The 22842-nt window shown below is 44.5% G+C and overlaps 1 protein-coding gene across 2 annotated transcripts in view; it reads left to right on the forward strand.

The window, feature by feature from the left end:
- LOC117581071 overlaps window positions 1-22842 on the forward strand; it is a 43288-nt gene that overhangs the window by 17791 nt on the left and 2655 nt on the right. For both annotated transcript variants that reach the window (XM_034267947.1, XM_034267948.1), the window contains 3 exons: window positions 5312-5454; window positions 20425-20644; window positions 21668-22053. In XM_034267947.1, coding sequence (XP_034123838.1) covers window positions 5312-5454; window positions 20425-20644; window positions 21668-22053 — 749 coding nt within the window. The remainder of the gene's footprint in view (window positions 1-5311; window positions 5455-20424; window positions 20645-21667; window positions 22054-22842) is intronic.

Raw genomic sequence — 22842 nt, forward strand, 5'->3', positions numbered from 1 at the left:
CGATAAATTTCCAGTGCATTGACAGCTTTTATTTTTACGACACAGAACTGGGGCTATGGCAGCTGTGGATCGAATCGAATCGAATCGAATCGCAGCGAAATGCTTTGGATTGGGATATATGCAGCTATCCTTCTCTCTCTATCTCTCTATAGCGCTTACAGTTCTCAGCGAGTTCTCAGTTGAGTGGGATGGTGTGGGCTGGCTGCTGCCTCCTGCTTTTACCTCCCTCCTGTCTGTTTGGGCCATGGTCATAAATCTATGTATTTGCATTCGGTTTGCTCTTATCGTCGCTTTGCATAAGGAAATTGTTCTCTTGTATTCGTCGTACTTTTTGTCCAGAACTCCCGCTGCCCCTGCTCGTCGCTCTCTCTCTCTTGTTGTCCGCTGCCGTGTTTGTCCTTGCCATACTGTTGCTGCTGCCCCTGTTGATTCGAATATCCTGTTTAATAACTACGAGTACACGCTTTGTTTATTTGGCCAAGAGTTATGCGCTGCCTAGAGGAGCAGCGGCAGGGGCAGGGGCAGAGGCAGAGGCAGAGGCAGGCAGTCAGCAGCCAGAAGACTCCTTTGGCTTTGGTTTAAAGCAAATTGATTGTGGCACAATCTCAACTCATTGCAAAAAATCAATATCTAAATATATATGAACAATTATTTTGCAGTTCTTTGCAATAGTAATGCGTGCGTTTGTCACATGCCAATTGATTGGCAGTTCAACCTCAATGAACAAAAAATATTAATTAAATATAAGGTGCATTGCGGAAACGCAATCAAAACAGAGTTCTCACGTAATGGCACTACTTGAAGGATTCAGGCACTCATTTTTCTTCCACTGGATGCTCAGAGTGCCTCTTTGATTCATACACAACTTTCCATTAACCTTTTCCAAAGCATTTTCCATTGCACGCATAGCACACTCGCGTTGGTTGACTTTTAAATGAAATCATTTGCAGCGTGTTCTGCTTTTAAATTATGTGTGTATAAATATTTCCCGCTTTTCCCGCATTTGAAAGCGCGGAAAATCAGCAGTGGATCTTTCACCCTCAGTTCAATCTGCGGGTATGCGCCTGCCCCCTGCTCTGGGCTTCTGCTCGGCGATTGACAGACAGTTTGTAGTGCACATTAGTTGTGGTTTCACTTGCATAATAACACGAGCACTCGCAAAGGCAGTGGCAACAACGCGGGGAGTCGGTCTCCAACGACACATTGAATGCTCTGTGGCTCCCAGCTACATGCGCTCCAGCCATAAGCATCTCCTGCCGCGCTGATCAACCCCTTTTGGCGAGTAGAGTATCGTTTGGCTGCACAAAAAAAGGCGGCACAAACAAATATAAGTTGAAAGCAAAGCGGATGTTTATGTGGCAGGCAGCGGCAAATCGCAGACAAACAAATACAAATACATTTATGGATACAACACACACACGCACTCACACTCACACTCACACATACAAACAAGGCAAGTGGAGCCACTTAATTTTCGAAATTGAAATGTGTATCTGTCCGCTGCCATCCCACGCCGCGGCGTTCTGTCCGTTCTTCGTAGTGGTTGTATGTATCAGTGCGTATGTGTGTGTGTGTATCTGTATGGGTGGGTGCTTGTTTAAGTGTTATTAGCGCTTACACGTGTTCCCACCAACAAGCGGCAACCGACAACCGGCAGTGGCAATAGCAGCGGCAGCGGCAGCGGCAAGCCCCAAAACAATTCCATTTGCTGACTGAATCTTTGTGTCTATGCATGTGTGTAGATCTGTGTGCGAATCATGCGTGTGTGTGTGTGTACGCACATAATTATAATTAATATCATCTCAATTAACCGCAAACAAGCGGTTCATTTGCGCATGCCAAAAACTTGCTTTGATTCGGATTCGCCTCGCACCACGCATCACACATCACGCATACGCAGCGTATGCCCGCGCCACCACGGCTTTTCAACTTCACACTTCAGCTGTGCCCCTCTGTTACTCCCTTCCTTCCTTCCTACCCCTGCCCAGAGTGTGGTTTTTGACTTTTTTTTACCACTTCTTTCTTTCTTTTTACTTTTTTTTTGTCTGTCTTGGCATTTCGATTATCGTTTCGCTCCATTTCACAATGTGCGGCCAATTTCCGCAACGCAAACCGGATAGCTAGCCACCAAAAAAGTAAAGACATTTATACACCCTTTTGGGCCAAAACGAAGTAACTTTGAAGCGTAGAAAATGACACCTATTTGGCCCTAAATACAGTCATAAGAGAGAGTCTTCAGTGAGTTATCAATCAGTCAGTTGCCGTCGTACAATCGACTCCATCGCGCATTAAGTGTATGGGATGGGTTGGGGAAGGGCTGAAACTGCGGCTAGCAAACCGCTTTTGCTCAATTTGAATTCGAATCGAATTTGATTTGAGAAAATGAAATGAAAAGATGGCACAGTGTCAACAAAAAAGTTTGTGGATGGTGGAATGGAGTGCTTCTAAGAGGTGCCTACTGAGTGCTGCTGAATGGGTGGACGGGTGAAGGGGTGGATTGCTGCATGGGTAGTGCAATCAATGAGCCGTTCAATTGTCGCTGCGATTGAGCAACTGAGCTATGCAAATATTCGCCACCCAGCCCAGGCACCCCACAATCATCAATCTACAAGCACTATCTCTCCCCACAGTGTGGCTGGCAAACTTCGGTGCCGCCACCTCCAGCCTGTCATGGCCTTCGAGAGGTGGGTGGGTGTCTGGCGCGGGGTGGCTGCCATATTTGCTGAAAGACTAAAGTGCAAACTTGAGTCGCATTAGGCGAAAATTATCAGCGCACACAGAAAAGTGCAGCAGGCAGGGGGCGGGAAATCTGTGACGAGCTGCGTCAACAGGAGACTTGAGTATCTCTGTTTCCCATCACTTTTATCCTCTATTCGATTTGGCCATATAGTTAGTTTCTCTATCATGCTTAATGTATTGCATCTAATCTCTACTTTTCATAATTTTAAAATATTTCAAAAGATCATAGCTGGAGTTACTTACCACAAAACCCTCTGGATGGGTTTCCTTTGTTCCAATTATGATCACAAACTCAATTCGAGACTCATCGCATCACTCTCGCTTGAACTCTTTTCTTTCATTGTTTGATTCCCGAAAAATTCCAAACCTTCCTCAAATCCTTTCTCTCTAAAATATTCGACGTTTCGTATAATTTTAAACCCCAACAAATCGGTTCTCAATGGGCTCTACCAGCTAATTTACTTGGGTTCTAAGGTTGAGGGAAGCTCCTAGTTTCTGTTTGTTTGCAAAGGCTTGAGCTGCGATTTGGGTCACGGAAATAGGTAATAGACGATGGATGATTCAGCAATATGGCAATCGCATAAAGTTCAAAGAGCCACACAATGGATTTTCCTCACTTTGGTCCTTATAGACGCCACCAAAAAACTTGGCCCAAGCTGGCAAATTTTATGATTTGTTTTAGCCTTATCGCTCTCTCTTCTCTCTCGTTTTCTTCCTGTCGCTCTCTTCTGACATTCATTATATTTGCAATAATATTTTTAGTTCATAATTTAGCGAGAGCGCAAAAAAGTTTTGCAATTGATTTGCACTCATTTTGCGGAAACGCGCCTTTGAAATATGCCTTTCAATAAAGCTCTCGACCGAGCGACCAACCGACCACCAAAGGCAATAAGAAGATTCATCTGAGAGTGAGTGTGGGATTGGAAGTGGAAGTGGAAGTGGAAGTAGAAGTAGCAGTGGATGTGGGACGGCTGCGATGCGATGGAAACCAAATGAAAAACCAACCAACGGATGGGAAACGAAAGCAAAGGAAATGCTGTCAAATCGAAGCGAAAATTTCAATTTCAATGGCTGTCGGGAGCCGCATCACACCGAGCCACACCAGAGCCACATCCCAAGCATGGTGGCTGCCACTGCTGCTGCTGCTGCTGTCGGAGACGACTCCACCGTCATCTAAGCCGCACTTAAGCCGGACCTCCGCGCCCGATGCCGATGCCGATGCCTCGAGTGTTTCACGCCTCTGCATAATTTTGCCAGCTCTGTCCAACACCGGCTGCAGGCCGTCTGGCCATCTGTCCGTCTGGCTGTCTGGCCGTTTGGGGTTAGGTATCATCTTCACATTAATATTGAATTTGTACAATAATCCTTTTTATGTGTCCTGCAATGAGCGTTAAGTGGGTTTCTGCCGCCGTGCCTCACGCCTTTATGGCCAGCTCTCGGTCGAAATGCATTTCGAATTTGTGCTCAACCTCAAGTTCAACCTGTATGGCAGCTTGCTGGTTCTCCTCAGATTATACTCTAATGCTGTCTGGGGTTGCAGCTCAAGCGAGTGATTTTACTGCAAATTGAATGCTGAATAAGTTAAAAGACCTTTTGCACAACTCCTTGAACCCTATAGTCGATGGACAATCGATTGATTAGACAGCTGAATATTCAGGAATATATAACAAAAACATTCTGGGAGATCCCTCTTTGGCCTAGGGTATTTACATTTCGAGTTTGCACCCTTGATTTTCCCACCCTGTTTTTATGGAACTTCATTTCGTTGGGTTTATTATTTGTTATTTTACTTTTCCCTTAACCACATTTCTCCGAGGTCTTTGATTATGGAATTGCACTTAAAGTATTGCAAGTTGCAACAGCCACAGCAGCAGAAGCAGCAGCTTCTTCTTCGCGTTTTTCGGGTGCCAATTTTCGTAATTGAATTTTCGGTTTGTTGCTGTCTTCGTGTATTATTGAGTATTATTCGAAATGAATTTGGTTTTGCGATTCTGGCTTCGTTGGCTGACTGGCTGGCCGGGTGGCTGGCTGGCTGGCTGCCTGGCTGGCCACATGCCCCACTAATTATGTTTAATGCTCAAGTTGCAAGAGTTTCGCGTTACGAGTCAAAAGTAGGCAATTGCCACGGGTGGCTCAGTGTGCGGGGGGGGGGCACCACCAGCTGGTGGAAAAGTGCGGAAAAGTGGAAAAGCGCAACCAGGCGGCAACGTAGACAGGGGAAAAACAAACGCAAAATGCAAAACCTTCAATTAGAGCTGCTGCTGCGGTTCCAATGCCATCCCATGCCCGGCTGATTTTGAGGTCGGCAATCCTCTAATTGGGAACGAACCCCCACAACACCCGACCCCTCACAACACACACGTGCGGTCATAAGTGTATGTGCAGCAGCTTATACTTATATCGTATGTAGATAGAGGCAATGTAAATGAGCAGCATCATATAATTAAGAGATTTTCCTCTTAGGCAAATCGCCTGACAGGGGGCTGGAGGCCTGACGTAATGATGCCAACAGTTTACAAGATTTAACTGTCAAGCTGTGAATTTTCTGTTTCATCTTCTAATTCTCTTGCAGATCCCACAAATCATTATGCTGACGTTTGATGGTGCTGTCAATCTGAACAACTACGATCATTATACGAAAATATTCAATGGAAAGCGCAAGAATCCTAATGGTTGCCTCATCCGTGGCACATTCTTCCTGTCGCACGAATACAGGTGAGTTCTGTTTCTTTTCCGTTCTTGTGTTATTTCTGTTGTGCTGGATTCGGGTTGCAAATTGAAGTTTAATAAGCCAGCTGGGTGGAAGGCAGAGTGGCACTGCCGAGCTGACACTTGACAATTGATGTGTTGCCCCAGCAATTCTCTGTTGTCTCTGTCTGTCTGACTGACGTTGCTGTGCTGCTCGTTGCCTTGGGTTGACAGCAATTTTCCAAATGCACATTATTTTGGCATTATAATATTACGCATACGCAAGGGATGTTGCTTCTGCTTCTGCTTCTGCTGCAGCAGCGACAAAACGAACGAATGTCTTGCTCTGCAGCTCTCCAGCGCTCTCTCTCTCTCTCTCTCTCTCTGGAAAGTTCTGGGGGGCACAGAAAGTCAAGTGTTCTCTGTAGTCGGGTTCTGTTTGGCAGACAAAGTTTTTGTTCAAAATACTTGTCACATACTTGCCAGGCCCCCACATAGCTGCACCCCATCCGCACACCCACATCAGCACTTTGAGCCCCATGCGAGTATGTTAGTCAAGTCCTGCCCTGCCCTGCTCTGCTCTACTAATTGTTGTTGATAAATTGGGGCTGACAAAGTTATGTCAACTGCAAAATGAATTTTCGCCAAAATATATGAACTACATTTTGACAGACTTATAAAAACGACAGACACACGCGCACATACACACACACAGAGGCAACACTCAACAAAGTAAAAGCCCAGCAACAAAATGAAGGAAACGAAAGAAAATGATGAAGGAAAAGCAACTACAATACAACGCCAGCAGTTGCAGAACATACGAGTCTCTATGTGTGAGTGCGAGGGCGAGTGTGAGTACATAAAGCGGCAGAGAGTCGTGGATAAAGACAGTACAGTCTACGTATCCACAGCAGTGTATTGGTAGGGAGTAGCTAAAGCTACTATACAAGTAGCAGTTGCAGTAGCAGTAGCAGTATCTGGCTGTAGCAAGAGCAGTAGCTAAAGATAGAGGCGATGTTGTGGCAGTGCAGTGAAAGCAGTCAGCATGCATTGCCCAAAAATTATGTGAGTGCTGCCACAACAGTGGGGAAAAGGCACCAAAAATAGCAATTGGAGAGTTCAGCTCAAATTCTATTTATTTTCTTCATAAAAATGTTATACAAAAATATTTGTTCGTAGAAAAAACAATACCTAATATTTGATGGTTCTCTCGATACGTTTAATAATCTCATAACTAGCTCAAACAATATCGGATGGCTATAAATGGCTATTATAAGGAAGCTGTAAAAAATAGAACTCCTAGTTCATCAAAGATGTAATTGAGCAGCTGAGATTTATGTACCCATCCATCATTCCAATGAAAATGAAATATTACAATTAAATCGAATGATAATTTTCGTACTAATACAAGACCAATTACCACTTTTGGTTGCCTGCGATTGCAGCTCTTTACATCAGAATTCCTGCCTCATTTGGCCATGGTGCAGATGTGGGAATAGCCACAGTTGGGGCATGGCAATGGCATGCCCCAAAGTGTAGCATGGTAGCCTAGCACTGGAGAGGGGAGTGGCTGTGGCAGTGGCAAAACTAAGTGAGCGGCAACAGTCAAAAAATTTGCGAGCCGAGCGTGAACGGCAAAAATCTTGAGTGAAGTTTAAAAGCTTTTTTCTACTTTTGCACCACAGCTCGGAGGAGTGACAGCCGGGATGGCTGGCAGAATTGAAGATGGTGGGGTGTTTGGCCAAATGGGGAATGCTGGATGGGAACCAGTTTTGAAGTTGAATTGAAATGCGCTGAATGGCAGTAATTGCCTGAATATGTTACACATGCACACACATGAGTGCGCTAATCGGACTGTCACCGTGTTCCCAATAACAATTTCACTCGTACGCTAGCTCTAACTTTTGCTTTTGCATGGGGAATTCTCATGCACAGCGATCTACGTGAGATGTCATTTACTTTGATCCGCAATGGTTTCATTGGTCTCTGAGTTTCAAGCTTTCAAAGGTTTTATTTCTTATATCTTATCTACTTTTGTATGCTCTCCTTTGTGGCTTTGTCGTTTCTTGCTTTTCGTCGCATTTATCAACCTTAATTCTTATATTTTGATGTCACGAAAATTGTATGATAATTCTTCGAAAGAAATCATAAAAATATATCGCTTGACCTCTGTACAGCTTTTGGCAACCCAAACAATATTTTCCTTACCTTTTTCCATTTAATTTCTGGCGAATCCTGCGACTAGGCAAATGAGAACAGCACCTCTCAAGTCTGTTTATATACTCTTGCTTTTTTCGGGCGAATCATTTTTATGCTTCTGCCTCGGAGAAATAGAGAAACGGAGACACACTTTTCATTTTTTTGTGTATATATTTTTGTTGTTGCTACCCCTCTCAGCCACCCCGCTTTATGCTGCAGCCCCATAAATAGTGGTAAACTTGCAACTTGCCACAGGAACAAGCAAGAGAGTGTGGTGGTGTGGGGTTGGTGAAGGCGAGAAGCAAAAGCACAAGACGGGTGGCAAGAAGATGTGGCAAAAGAATCATCTGCCTGCTCTCCAGTGCGGAAATGATTTAATGCGCTCGGCAACTCTTCAGCTTTTAGCTTATTTTGTTAAGATTTTTATTCTCAATTTGTTGTTGGCTTTTGTTGCTGTTCATTTTTGTGTGTTTTCTGTCTCTGTTGCTGTGGCTGTTGCTGTTGCTGTTGCTGCCACATTTGCCTGGGGCATGATGATTTCTGAGAGATCCTGTTGCCGTTGCCGCTGCCACTTCCCCATCCCCATCTTTCACCCACAGTTGCGGCAAAGTATGCAGCAAATATTCTCTTTTTTGTTTACGGCCGCTGAGGCAATTAGTTTTGTCAGTTCTCTGCACGAGGAACAAGAAAAAAAAGACAAATAAACATAAAATAAAGAAGGATGAGAGAGGCGGGTTGAAGTGCAGCGGCAAAAGAGACAAATGTATATTCTCTGTCATTCGGTGAATGGCGGTGGGTTCTGCGGTTCCTTTTGGCACTCACCCTCACACACACACACACACACACACACACACACACACACACGAACGTCATGCAACATGCATCATGCATGCATCATGCTCTTCTATTTTTTTTCGGTGTGGTTTTGCGGTCAGCAATTGATTTAACAAAAGAGGAGAACGAGCTGGGATTATTCTCCAGCTGTAAAAACAAAAGTTTCCTGTAAGTATAATGAGAATGCTTCATCTATAATTTTATACACAGCAAACGAAGGCACATACAATTCTGTTTGAAAGACATCGCACTCTTCATTCAATGTACAATATTTACGGCCTGGCCTCTGGGTAAAAGATTTAAATTGTTTGTTGCCATGAAACACCATAAATGTTTCATCTCTAAGGCAGAAATTCAACTTGTTCGCTCTCGTAAATAAAAGCATCACCACCTTTCGTCGAAGATGCATCAGTGATGGGGACATGGGGCATAGGGCATTGGGGCATGGCCAAAAGAAATAATCAACTTCAATGTCGAATATTTATTGCTTGGCCTGAGGATAGGGCCCCATATTTTATTTGCATTCTTTCTATTTACTTCAATTGCCAGACTGCCAGACTGTCAGACTGGATCTGAATCTTTTCGGTAGCTGTGTGATTCATTCCCTAATTGCTCGACATCGACGTACTGCAAGCAGAAGAGGTTCCCCTCTCTGTTTTTTGGGAAAGAATCGGGGGCGAGGGCCTAAGATGAAGAGCGGTGGCCCAGCTGCTTAGAATATTCATTTCAATTGTCATTGCCAGCACGTTCGCCACGGCAACTGGGAGCTGTTAACTGGTGGAAGTTTCTCCGGAGTCCGGTAGAGAGGCTGCAGGATGAACGATGTTGGGCGAGCCAACAGCGAGCTGTTTGTTATTTATACGCCAAAATGTCACTGATAACGAACTTTCCTGCCATTGAATGGTGCTTCCTTCTGCTCAACTTCTGGAACTGCTGCTCCACCTCCTGTAGGTACTCGTTCTACTTGTGCTACTGCGGCTAAGAAAACAATCAGACAATTGCCACAGGACTTTGTACACTTTTCTGACTGCAGGCTAGCAGGACTTACGCACAGATACGAACACACACACACACACACGCACACACTCTTTTGGCTGTGGGACAATGCCAGTTCATTTGTATTTGGCTTTGGTAAACTGCAAAAACCCAAGGAAAAAATTAAGAACAATGTTGAGGGAAAACTTTTTGCGCAGCATTTTAATTGCACGCAAAAACTTTTAACTAACTAACAAGCCGAAAACTAGGCAACACCTCACTGCACACACACACACACACACACACACACACACACACACACACACACAGACTATTACACACACTAGCACAAGGCAAAAGCGAATGCAGGTCTAATATTTAATGCGATATCTGTGGATACCCTTGAAGATCGCTTGGAAAATCTCTACATGCATTTTTAGGCATTCAGTTTTTGTTTTCTTAGTGGAACTTGTCCGCAGTGATTGCTCCTATGGATTTATAGATTTATTTTTTGTCCGTAAGGCAAAGATTAAGCTGAAAACAGGAAATATTTTACATGAAAAGATACTATCGTTTCAAAGTAATTGCATTGCACTCCTTTTAAACCAGTTCCTACGAATAAAACCTATTGGATTTGTTATAACCCCCCATCTGTTAAAGGGTATACGCAGTGAAGGAGATGGAAAATAGAGTTTGGTGCAAATGCGAGAGCCAACTAAACAAAAGCGACTTGGGGGCCAAAATCTAATTTTCAAACATTTACGTTTTAATTTTACTTGTTAACAATATGCGAACCACTCCGCCGCACCTTCCGCTTCAGAGACAGACAGTCAAACAACGAGAAGGAGAGCAAATCAAGAGCAGAGAACATGTGTGTGTGTGTGTGTGTGGGCGAGAGGGGAGCACTCACTGAATAAACATGAGCGACTTTTGTGGTCTGCTACGGACAAAACGAGATTGAAATCGAGTCGCGTTATGCTCAGAGCTGGCTGGCTGGCTCGGGAGGGGGATAAAGTTTTATTGCTGGCAAACTGGCCACGCCCCCACTCTGGTGAATCTGACTCTGACTGCGTGTCTGAGGGAGGGGGAGGGCACCTGAAGACCGCACAACTTGCAGCAGCAGCTGCCTTAACTATGTAATTATTTATTTTAAATCGTTTTTTCTACGCTCTCATCTTTCCGCCGTCAAGCGAAAGAGCAGCACCGAGAGGAGGGGAGGGTGGCGCTGGACGTGGATGGGTGGAGACTGGGCGTGGCTATTAGTTACACCTAAACGGTTACCAACGACGCTGATACGAAGGTTTCACGCAAATATTTGCGTCCATCAGAAGTGCAAAGCAAAGCAAAGTAAAGTGAACGATTGCAACTGAATGTATCGACAAATGCAGTCATTGATCGATATGTTCTCCACAAAAATATATCCTAAATGAACTCAAAAACTCCTTCAAAAAACTAAAAATTCTTTTTTTTGTTGTATCTTTTCATTTGATAATCGCATTATCCTTGTACGTCTGACTAAACAATCCATTAACCACGAGGATTCATTAGCATCCAAGTCCATTAACTGGCATTCAAAGCCATTCCCATTCGCCTTCATTGCTCTGCATATTTTATGGGGCAATCTGTTTAGTCCCGACGGCCGATGGCACACAAACACACGCACACATCGATTAGAGGGACATTTATTATGGAATCAATGAAACACAAGCTGCAACCGCAGCATGCCCAATAGGGCGCCCAAGACATTGTCCCAGATTTCAGTTACACAGATTCTCAAATGCAAACTTACATACTTGCTGGTGCTCTTGTATGGGTAATTGCCTGTGTGCCTTGTCATTTGATATTGCATCTCCCGTGTTGTTTGCCATCGCTTGACCTCATAAGCCGCACAGACGTAGAGGCAGGGACGGGGCGTGACGGGCAGGCGAACAGACACAAAGGCGAGCCGAGCCGAGCCATCAGCAATTACCAAAAGGTGAACTTTGACACGCGTAGTCAACACCTTGACATTTTGCAATTCCCAGCAAGCCCCAAGCACCCAAAAGAACCGAAATCTGTTTAACGTCCCTTACTGGCACAGCCTGTCCCTGTCCCTGGTCTTGGACCTAGGCCTGCGCTTGTGTCAGGTAATTTTTTGCACCTCCTGCTCCTGCTCGACTAAACAACTTTGATGTTCCGGTTTCCTGCCCCATTTCGCTGCGGGCACAACACACGCGCCTCCACGAGCACACACATATGCATGATGTCCTGGGCGGGTGTTCTGAAGGCGGGCGGGAGCGCTCTTTCTGGCTTCAGAAAAAAGTTCGCTTTTCATTTTCATTCCAGTCCCGTTTCGGTGGCTTAATATTAATAACGTGAAGCGGCACGGCGGCTCCTGAGACACTGGCTAACCAACCGGCCTCGGTAGCCGCAAGCCAGACGCCATACAGCCTGTCCCAGCTGCCAGCCCATACTGTTTGCCACAGCTGCCACGCCCACTTATCGTTACCAAACGATGCTGCAATATGGCCAGGAAATACAATAGAATTGGGATAGAATGAAAATAGAATGGATAAAATAGAATAGGTGTTACTGGTACTAGATAAATGGTTTATATATTTAAATGATTTATTTGTGGATGATGATTTTGTTGTCCTTAATTTGTGGGATCACTAGTTTGAGTGTTGACTTAGTAGGATGTTGAAATGGATATGGATGGGGGAATAAGAAAGAAATTTCTAGAACACAACAAAAAATATTTCTACTCTATTTAACATCAATGAATTGCAACCACTGTTCTACACTGTTCTATGTAAGTCTCCATTCTCATTCTCAACTCTCTCGCTTTTGTGGTAAACTCTACCTTGATGCTGCCGTCCAGATGCTGAGGGAAATTTTCTATGCCTAGAAGCGGCCGCAGCAGCCTTAACGTCGCGCGGAGGTCGCGCGCCTGATGTTGATGCTGATGCTGATGCTAATGTTGACGTGGCCATGCCCCACCCTTGTAATGCCACTGCCACTATAGAGAGAAAGAGAGAGAGAGAGAGAGAGAAACAACAGGAAAAACAATAGCGACAGCGATGCCGACATCTTTAGCTTTAAACTTTCTAAATGACCTGAACAACTTTTGAGCAGCTGTCTGTCAGGGTTTGCAAGTTTTAAGTTGCCATCAAAAAGGTAAAATAAATAAGTGGGTATGTATAGGGTCGTGAAATCGGACTAAAACATACCGTTTAAGCGATGAAAATGGAGAAAAGTACCAAATTTCACCCAAGAACCTGCGCTTTTCTTAGAGATTTCGTGACGTAAATGCTTCGATTTGGCTAATGGAAATATTATCCCAACCCTTGTGCCTGTTACAAACCTTTTCACAAATACAGCAAGCCGCTGTACTTCCACGGCTAACGGGCACAACAAAAACGCAGGCCGCAACTTACAGAGAGCAACAGAGAGACAGAGAGAGAGAGAGAGAAAATACAGAAAAAGAGGGAAAGAACTAAAGCTAAATAGGGCCAAAGAGATAGGGAAAGATTTTTGCTGGTGAGGTAGGGAGAAACAGAAGTTTCATGCATGCAAATTCCACTTTAATTTGCTCCAACTGTCGGCGACATTGTTGGGGGTCTGTGTTTCGTGTGCTGTCGTCGCCTGGCTCCTGGCGCTGCCTGCACTTGGCCGACATTGCGTATACGCATTGTTGCTTTGTCCCGTCAAGCCCCTGTAATTGCCAGGATCCGTTTCTGTTTCAGTGTTTCGCTACTGCTACTGCTACTGCTGTTGGCTGTGTGTGGGGTGTGTCTCATTAGGACATACCCTTTGATGGCAGCTCTGCTCCTGCTTAATATTCGTCTCTTTTAAAGCCTCATGTTTCGTCAGTCTGGGCTTTGCCAAACTTACGACTTTGCATTCAACTTTGTAGATACTTGTTCTTTGAGTATTTAGTTGCTGGCCCTGTTGAGTGATATTTCGTTGGTACCTGCCAAAATACATAGTTTCCTCTTTGCAAAATGCACCAAAGAGGTGCAAACTTTATTTTCAGATTTTTCTACTCATTTCGGGATATTAACTGACAACATTCGTTGGCTTTGATGGCTATGAACTTAGGTAGTAAATAATATGAATTGAAATATTAGTTACTAGGCAAAAGGCAGCTGCATCCAGTTAATATTCAATCGATTTTAATCCAAAAGAGATAACCTACTCCTCTCGATATGTTTGTTCCTGCACGACATGTGAACTTTATTGGCGACCAGTGAAATGTCTGTGCGAAATTGGGCACACGTTTAAAGAAGGCGCTTTGCTGCTTCACTTCTTCGTATCCCTATTTTCTATATGCTCGCATGTACATACATATCTCCATGCATTTCTCCTGTTTCTGTGCATCTTTACGTATTCGTGTCTCCCTCCCTGTATCCCTGACTGTTTGGTACTCCCCATCTCCTCTTTGGCAATTGGTTTAGATCAGTGAGCTGTGCAACGCTTCTCTCTTACTCCCTCTCCCTCTCCCTCTCCTCTCTCTATCTTTCTCTCTCTCTGTGTTTGCAATTTGGTAGGAAAATATCCGTAACGTTAATACTTCTCGTACATACGTCGTATGTAGATGCCGCCTCGGCTAATGGTTGCGTGTGTGTGTGTGTGTTTGTGTGTGTTTGTCCATTGCACAGGCAGCAACCTTGGCCTATCCATGTGTTTTGGGTGTTAGAGTGGGTGAATGCCGCCCAGTTTTGGTCGCTTTTCGTGTTTTTCTTACTGCAAATTGTTGATGAAGGCTGGATTGTTGTTCTGGTTCTGGTTCTTGTTCTTGTTCTTGTTGTTTGTTGCCGGCATAGCTGTTGTCGACAATGATGATGAGTCTTGGTCCCTGGCCCCGGTGCTGGGTCTGTGTCTGTGTCTGTGTCTGTGTCTGGCTCGGGTCGAATGCCCCATTCCGTGTCTGGGCATTGCAGCCTGGACAGAGCCGTGGACTGCATGCAAAGGATATTCTTACCAGCAACGACGAACAGAGAATGACGACAACGAGAATGACGATTTTCAGGATGACGACAACAACAATGAGGACGAAGACAACGACAACGACAACGACTACGACTAAGAGTATGATGATGATGATGATGATGATGACAATGTCGTTGATGCGAAATAAAGATAACGACAACGTTGACAATGACTATGACAACAGCCCAATGACACTTTAACAGCTCTTGCAGGTGCCTGCCTGTGCCTGTGCCTGTGCCTGTCCCTCCAAGTGCATGGTGTATCCATTTTGCTCAAGCTCCACTCCGTTTGGGTCCATTAACTTTCGGAATAATCTTGGGATTACAAACGACAGATTTTACTGACACTGAGGATTAAGCGACAGATGAACAAAGAATGCAACTACAGATTAAGCTGGAATGGCAAACAAAAATGAAGCTACAACACAATTGACAGATGCAACAAAGATGTGACACTGGAAAGTCTATCAGATATGGCATCGCAGTTTGTCTTTGGGAATAAACTCAACGGAGAGCAAGCTGATCTTCTGCCTCGATTTACATGAAAGTTAATTTATATCCGCGGAATTCCTTGAAGATTTTGTGTCTCTCGCTCAGCTCTACTTTCCTTTAATCAAACTGATCCAAATTGAATGATCAAATCTTCCATTAAAACAATTAGTCTTAATGCTAGGGTATTGGATTCTTCGCTATCTTTTACTCCTCTGACATTTTGTGTGTGTGTGCTTTGCATTCTTTCTTCTGTTTTTCCGTTGTCTACTTTTATTAGTTCGTTCTTGTAATCACTAACGCAATCCACAACATGCTCTGGATTGCACCCATCCACATCCGCAGCCACATTTGCCCTTCACTCTCCACTTTTTGACTCTCTTTAGATACATAGCCACCGTGCCACCCCCTGTATCGCAACACCCACTATCGTCTATACGTCTGCTCTTCGAAACCCCCCGTACTCCTCTCCCCCCTCGGTTATTGCTTAACTGGTGTTGATAATAACGATGATCATGGAGGGAACGACGGCAAAGGGAATTGGATTGGGAATGGGAATGGGATTGCCAAACGGGAAACGAGAAACGAGAAACAGGCAGCAGGCCATAATTTTTCCATGTGAACAGTCTCCGTACACGAGACTGCACCGTGTGCCCCTCCTGCCCACTGCCACATACTCGTACTCCTCGCTAACCCTTCTTTTGAGGATGCACTTGCTGTGGCCTTTCCTTCCTTCACTCGTTCTTTTGCCAAGTCTTGGTTTCTGCTGTACTCATTTATTTCGGAGAGGGTATTATGCTACCGATTTACAGGATATATCAGTTTATATCTTATGGGTTCAGCAATATCTTTGGATGGGTACAGATTCCAAATTGCATCCCAAAGCCATAGAGCAATTCGCTAGAGTTCTCCAATTTCATATTATTCGAATCTGGGAGAGTATAGAAAATATTTCAATCTCCGCTTGGGGTTTGCTTTCTTCTGTTTTTCTTTTGTCTGTTTTTGTTTTTTGTTATTTTTTTGTTGTTGTGTGTTCAGTGCTCTCTCCCCCCATCTGCTTTTTTTCTCTTGCATATTTTTTTATGAGTGTGTAGGAGCCTTCGAAGAGCTTTATTGAAAACGGGACAAAGGAGTAGCGGCGACGGTCCAAGGATACACGGAGTATGCAGGCAGGTTGGGGTTTGGTTGGTGGTATGGAGTGATGTCGAGGTTATTGTTTTTATGCCTTCGCCAAAGTCAGGCAAGCTCGTTAGGCATGGTCATGACACACACACACACACACACACAGATGCAGATACAGAGCTCTGAACACACACATACACGCACAATATGCTCTCGCCATGCAAATGAAGTTAGTTTTTGGTGCAAGGCACAGGAAAAACAACAAAAAGCTCAATGCTATGAACACTTTTGCAGCCAGCCATGAGGCTGGCGAGGCGTGCCCCGGACAGCCAAGACACCCACCAGCCCCCCTTAAGCCAAGGAAGGCAAAAACAGCAGCAAAGAAAGGAAAGTAGTCAGAACGGCAGAACCTGTAGATTTGGCTTTTAAAATTACATTACAAGAAATTGTATTGCCTTCTCTGGGCAGGCCAGAAAGAAACAAATTGAAGAAAAACAGAAGAGAAACATTTCAGAAATTCTCGGACCGAAATTATGGATACTCTTGCAGATTGAGGGATCCCTGAGGGATTCACCTGAGGTACATTATACAAACTAAGTTACCTCCCAGATAGGTAGATGGTTATAGGAATTGTCAGACATGACTCTATCGAGCTGTGTTCCAGTGAATTTCTTCTCGTGAAAGCTTCATTTATCTTCTTTCGGTTTATTTTACTTATCATTTGTGGCAATTTCTTAAATTCACATTTAAATTTACAGTCGTGACATCGATCCGGTAAGCTGCTGCCCTTCGATTCAATCCGCATATTCCAATGTGCAGCTCCTCCTTCTGTCGTTCTGCCATTCTGCCATTCTGCCATTCTGCCACCCTGTTAAACTGCCATGAGAAGAGGCAACCAAATCGGCTTTGCTTATTTTTGGTTTCCTTTAAGACTTGCTTCACCCTTGGTCCTCTCTTGCTGCTTCTGTGTCTGTGTGTGCTTGTGGGTGTGTGTAATCTTACAATTTCTAATCGTTCAGATTACATGTGTTTCTGCCTTTTTAAATGCAAATTGAACTTGTTAGCAACCGCAACACAGAGCAGAGGCCAAACCACTCAAATGCACACACACACACGCAACACATTCATGCATGCATGTGTATGTTTGTATGTGGGAGCCATTAAGGCTAAAAACTCAGCTTGTAGTAGCAGGAAAATGTGGGAGCAACCAGACGATGCAAAGACATTGCCTGCCCCTTAGCATTCTTTTTTTTGAGAATTTTCGTAACGATTCGAAGAAAAAAAAATAGAATCCTTCTCTAGTCTCTGCCATTAATTGACGCCATCAAATTTCCAAATTTGTATCCTATAATTGTCATCACACTCGCACAGATCAATCTGCATAGATCATTCCTCGAAAAGCTTCTCTTTCTTTGCCGCTTTAAGTGGCAGACAACACATTGACTGTGGTGGCTGGAGTGGGCACGTTGTGTCTCAGTGAGTGGTGCAGAGTGGGCCTTCATAAACCATGCTAGTTTTTTATTTTCGTTAAAACTTTGTGAGTATGTTTCCCCCCTCGCCGACACACACTCACAGTGCACTTCGTCTTTGGCTACTCGCGACAAGGCCAAAGGGAAATTCATCAAATATGACTCTGAGTGTTTGACGCACTTCTACCACAAGCTCTTGGCCCGAAACTTGGCCCTCTGCATCATCATCTATGTCTTGGCAGTTTTTCCTGTGCTTTGTTGCCTATTTGGGCCTATGCCTGGCCAACTCTGTTAATTGCTGCTGGCATTTGTGCTGGGGCCAAGGCCTCTCCACTCAACCATCTCATATATTCAGTGTGTGTTTGTGTACCCTTAAGGAAATGCTAGACCCAAGTTTAGCGTTGGGTCACACTGAACCGTATGATGTGTGTTGAGGCTACCTTAAGATAATTCAGCTGCGGATTCGACCCGCCATATCTTTTTGCTTGCTATTGTTATGCCATGCCATATAAGTGTTGCATTTGTCATACTTTTTGGTCACACTGTTTAGTCACACCATCCGTCACAGCATTGGCCGCATTGTCAACCCACTGTCTGTCTGTCTGTCTGTCTGTCAGTCTGTCAGTGTGTCACATTGTTGGCAACACTGTTTGCATGACTTTTCTTGTTTGTTGGCTGCTCTCTCTCTCTTTCTCTCTCTCTCTCATTCTCTCAGTGTGTTTTTTGCTGTGCAGTTTTCCTTCATTTGGCCTTGGCTTCAAGTGCATCTCAGTGTCGGTCCTTTTGCTTCCTGGTGCCTCATCTTTCCGTTCTTCTATTTTTGATTGTGCTTCTGCCTTGGCTTCTGGTTCTGCATCTCCGTCTCCTTCGTCCAGCTGTTTGTCTAACAATTGAAATGTCATGCAATAAATCTACCCCACACACACACGCATACGGATATCCCCCACATGAAGGAGGTAAGAGTGCGAGGGAGAGTGAGAGAGAGAGAGAGGGACGTGGGTCCCCATCCTGAGGCCCGACCCAGGCTTTTCAACAACTTTTCACATTTCCACATTTTTGCATGAACTTTTTGACGATGTCAGATAGTTTTGTGCCCGTGCGCCATTGTTTGAGAGTGCTGCTACTGCTGCTGCTGCTGCTGCACACCGAGTGGGGGCAAGCCTCTATGCAACGGGCGTGGCTGCAACGCCTACGGTGCATCAGCATCAAGTGCGTCAGCAGCAGCAGCAGCAGCAGCAGCAGCAGCACCACTGCCACCAGCACCACCACTGCCACCAACACCCAGAACAACTGCAACTACAACTACAACTACAACGCGAACCAGAATGAGAACTCATCGCATTCATTATGATTTTTACTTTTCGTATTCGTTTCTCAATGGGCACAAGGGGCAGGTCATGGGCCCGGTCGCAGAGTGTGTACGGGGCGAGTACGTATACTCGGGTGAAAAGTTTGACTTTAGGGCGTAATTTCATTGCAAAATATTTGCACAAACAGAGAGCCGCACACACAACCACCAGCCAAGAGGCAGTGAGAGGCAAGTGAATGCTTAATAAATGCTATATACATTCATGCAACATTTTCCTTATTGTTGCAAGAGTTAACGTCGGGTGGCGTGGAGTGCAAGGGGGTAAGGGAAAACGTAAAGCCAACTGGAAAAAATATAGACAAAACATTCATAATTTTATTTGCATTTTTTTATTCGTAGTCGTGTGCTCGTATTTTTCCATCGCTCTTTTCGCAAAACTATGCATTACTCCGTATTTGTTCATATTGTAAGGCTGCAGGCGTCCTCTACTCTTGCTCCTGCACACAGATACACAAACGCTCACAGAGATAAGAGGGGATGCGCACAGACACACACGCACGAATATGTTTGGCTTGTGCTTTGCCTTTTGTGTTGCATACTTTTGTGAGCAACTTTTTGTCCATTTTAAAGGCGAGAAATTTGTCGAATTGAGCAACATAGCGAATCAAAGTGGGATGCCATACGAATAGCCATTCCGAGATTATATTTATTATTTATATCAAATTCTAAGATTTCTTCAGCATTTAAATACATTTTAATGCAATTTAGTGCGTTCCATGACACGAATTTAGTTGAAACTTTGGCTTATCTGGTTAATATTTACAGCGTTTGTTATGTTGTATCCTAGGGTATGTACATCTCGTTGCTTCCGCTACCAAAACAACTGAGGTTGTGGCTATTTTTTAAGCAGCTTCTCCACACCCACAAACACATCCATCATTGGCCAAAACTTTCCCCAGGCCGCCTCAGCCCGTGCATTTTTGTTTGGTTTCTGTACAATTCTTCTAATTGGCAAAAACTTGAAGTGTGTGAGGCGGGGAGGGGTGTTTGTGCCGTGTTACTCCATGTTACCCAGTTAGTTTCGAACTTTCCCCGAAAACTATGCTTGTCTACGCGTCCTGCTGTCCACATGTGTGCATGTCCTCCTTTGTGTTAAGCCATCAAGTGTGAAAATGATTTGCTAACAGTTGAGCAAATAGGCAACTAGCACACATTTCCATCGTTTTGTTTAAGTTAACAGTGGAGAAAGTCCCAATGCATTAAATTACAAATTAAAATGCATTTTTATTGTTTGAAAGGGATTCTCGAGTACGGCAATTAGAGCTGTTGCTTGCTAGGACAGTGTTTGGAGTAATTAATACGTTTCCAATACTGCTTTAAAATGTTACCACTTCACGAGTTCAGAGTGCGTCTTTGTACTGCTTGAACTGCTACTTGCGACTGCGACTGCGACTGCTTGAGACAGTTGTCAAGATATGTGCAATGCTTGCACTGCTTATATGAATGACCTTCTTTTACTGATTTTTCTTGGAGCACATCTTAAATAAATTCCATTACACATGCAAAAATATTGATGTATCTTTAATGTTGAATAAATTCTGAAATCGAATTCCTTTTCGTTCGATTGCAGCAACTACCAACAGATTCAGCATTTGGGCTATGCCGGACACGAAGTGGCTACCGAGAGCATATCGCAGCAGCAGGGACTCCAGGACAAGGGCTACGAGGAGTGGGTGGGCGAGATGATTGGCATGCGTGAAATTCTGCGACACTTCGCCAATGTGTCCGTCAACGATGTGGTCGGCATGCGTGCCCCATTCCTTAAGCCCGGTCGCAACACCCAGTACAAGGTGAGTCCTCGTTGACATTGGGGAATTGGCAGAATGCCGAAAAGAAATGCAAACAATGGGAACAACAATTGACATGCAATTTCGATTGCATTTCCTTGAAATCAGAGCCACAGACGATCTGATATGAAAACAGAATCGAAAAGTGATTCACTTAAGGCGGTCTGCGGCCTCAATATCAATGCCAATTCCCACTTGCACAGCACATTTAATCGGAATTGAAAATGTATGCAATTGTTGACTCCATCCAAAAGGCAATTCCAATTTCTGTTCACTTTTTCGGAGTCTCAGCTTCAATTTAAATGGAATAATTAAACTTAAAACTGGCACAAAATTGAAGCAACGTTCAATTTTAATCACTATGTAATTACTTTATTCAGCTTCAAGATAAGGTCCAATAATCGTTGCTTTTCGACAAAAGAGATGCAGTTTTATTTTCATTTTCGCAGAGGAGAAATTCTTGGGAATTTCTTAAAATCGTAACTCAAATTCTAGTTCAAGCTTGATAGTAGCTTGAGGCCTATTCGAGCAACGTTTATTCATTGATTTGGCTTTAAAGTCAAATTGAGTTCAAACGGAATTTACACGAGGCTTGTGGCAACGTGGCTGTGGCAGTCCTAGCCGGAACCTCAGCACACACGCACGTGCAAAGGCTTTGACTGAAGCGAAAGTTTCTGCTTGACGTGACATGACATGACATTAATGTCACAACACATATATAACGGTTCAAGTGGCCCATTATGTGGCAAGCTGCCCTGCCCCTTGCTCTCGTTGAAAGCTGCAGCCGAAGCCAGTCGAATTCATATCTTAAACAGATCTCCTTATGCAACATAACATAATATAATTTACTGGAAGTGACACAAGCGCCCATCAGCATGGGCATGCCTGCTGATGAAGATACGTTTGTCATCTGTGGGTTGGTGTTTGTGTGTGTGAATGATGGATCATCCTCCTGCTGCTGATTTTGCGCCATTGCTTTGCAACCAATCGACTGATCCACCATAACCATCTGCTCTTCCCATAAAGGTGCTGGAGGACTTTGGTTACATTTATGACAGTTCGATCACTGTGCCACCAGTAGCCGTGCCCGTGTGGCCCTACACCCTGGACTACAAGATCTCGCACGAGTGCAAGAGCGGCACATGCCCATCGCGCACCTTCCCCGGTGTCTGGGAGGTGCCACTGAACACCCACTACGTGGAGGGATTCGAGGGCGGCCACTGCCCCTACATGGATCAGTGTGTGCTCCACAATCTGGATGAGGAGGAGGTGCTGGCCTGGCTCCAAGAGGACTTCTCCCGTTACTACGAACAGAACAAGGCGCCCTACATGATGCCCTTCCACACGAACTGGTTCCAGACCAAGCCACTGGAGAATGGACTGCACAAGTTCCTCGATTGGGCACTCGAATTGTGAGTAATGCATTTACTTTGTGAATATTTTTCACATTTTTAGAAAAGCTTTAAAGATGCAAAATATTTGTGATATTTCAACTGATTTGTCTTGATTTTTGTGTTCTTCGATTTAGAGTTTTAGGGCTCACAATTTTTCATAAATTTACATTTGCTTTTGAGAGGCTTATTTGGTCGTTTCATTGCTGCGTTTTTCTGTGCTGTTTTTTTTCTCTTGTGTTTTCTTAATTGAAAGCCAACTTTGGAACACGCTCTCTAGCACTCCATCTCCCCTCCCCTCCTCTCCTTCTCTGTCTCTGTCTGTTTCTCTGTGTCTCTCCATCTTTCTCTCACACACATGGGCAGCTGGCGTTTCCTGCAGTGCACTTCCGATTGCCGCTGGCAAGTTTTATATTCAATTAAAAAAAAAAGCCAAGTGAGATGGAGAAACGAGAAGGAGCAGCACCGACAAGAGAAACCCCAGAGCAGCCGAGCAGCGGCAGCAGCAAAATTGGCAATTGCTATAAAAATTGCTTGTAGAGGCGGCGGCACATGTTGCCCGTCGACAGGTTGAGCCCCGGACGGAGTCCAACGTACACGAGAGCCTGATCCAACGGGGCAGTCACTCAACCATATGCACAACTCTCGCCGGAATCTCAGTACAGCGTCCCCTATCTGCGTCTCTCTGTCTCTCCTTTTCCTTTTCCTTCTCTCACTTTGACTTTCTCTTCGGCCGACAATGGCGACGCTGCGGTCAGCGTTTAAAAAAATCATCAGCAACAGCAGACGCTGGATAGCGCCCGAACCAAG

Source organism: Drosophila guanche, unplaced genomic scaffold, assembly GCF_900245975.1.
Source record: "Drosophila guanche unplaced genomic scaffold, DGUA_6, whole genome shotgun sequence".
In the NCBI taxonomy this organism is placed as follows: Eukaryota; Metazoa; Arthropoda; class Insecta; order Diptera; family Drosophilidae; genus Drosophila; species Drosophila guanche.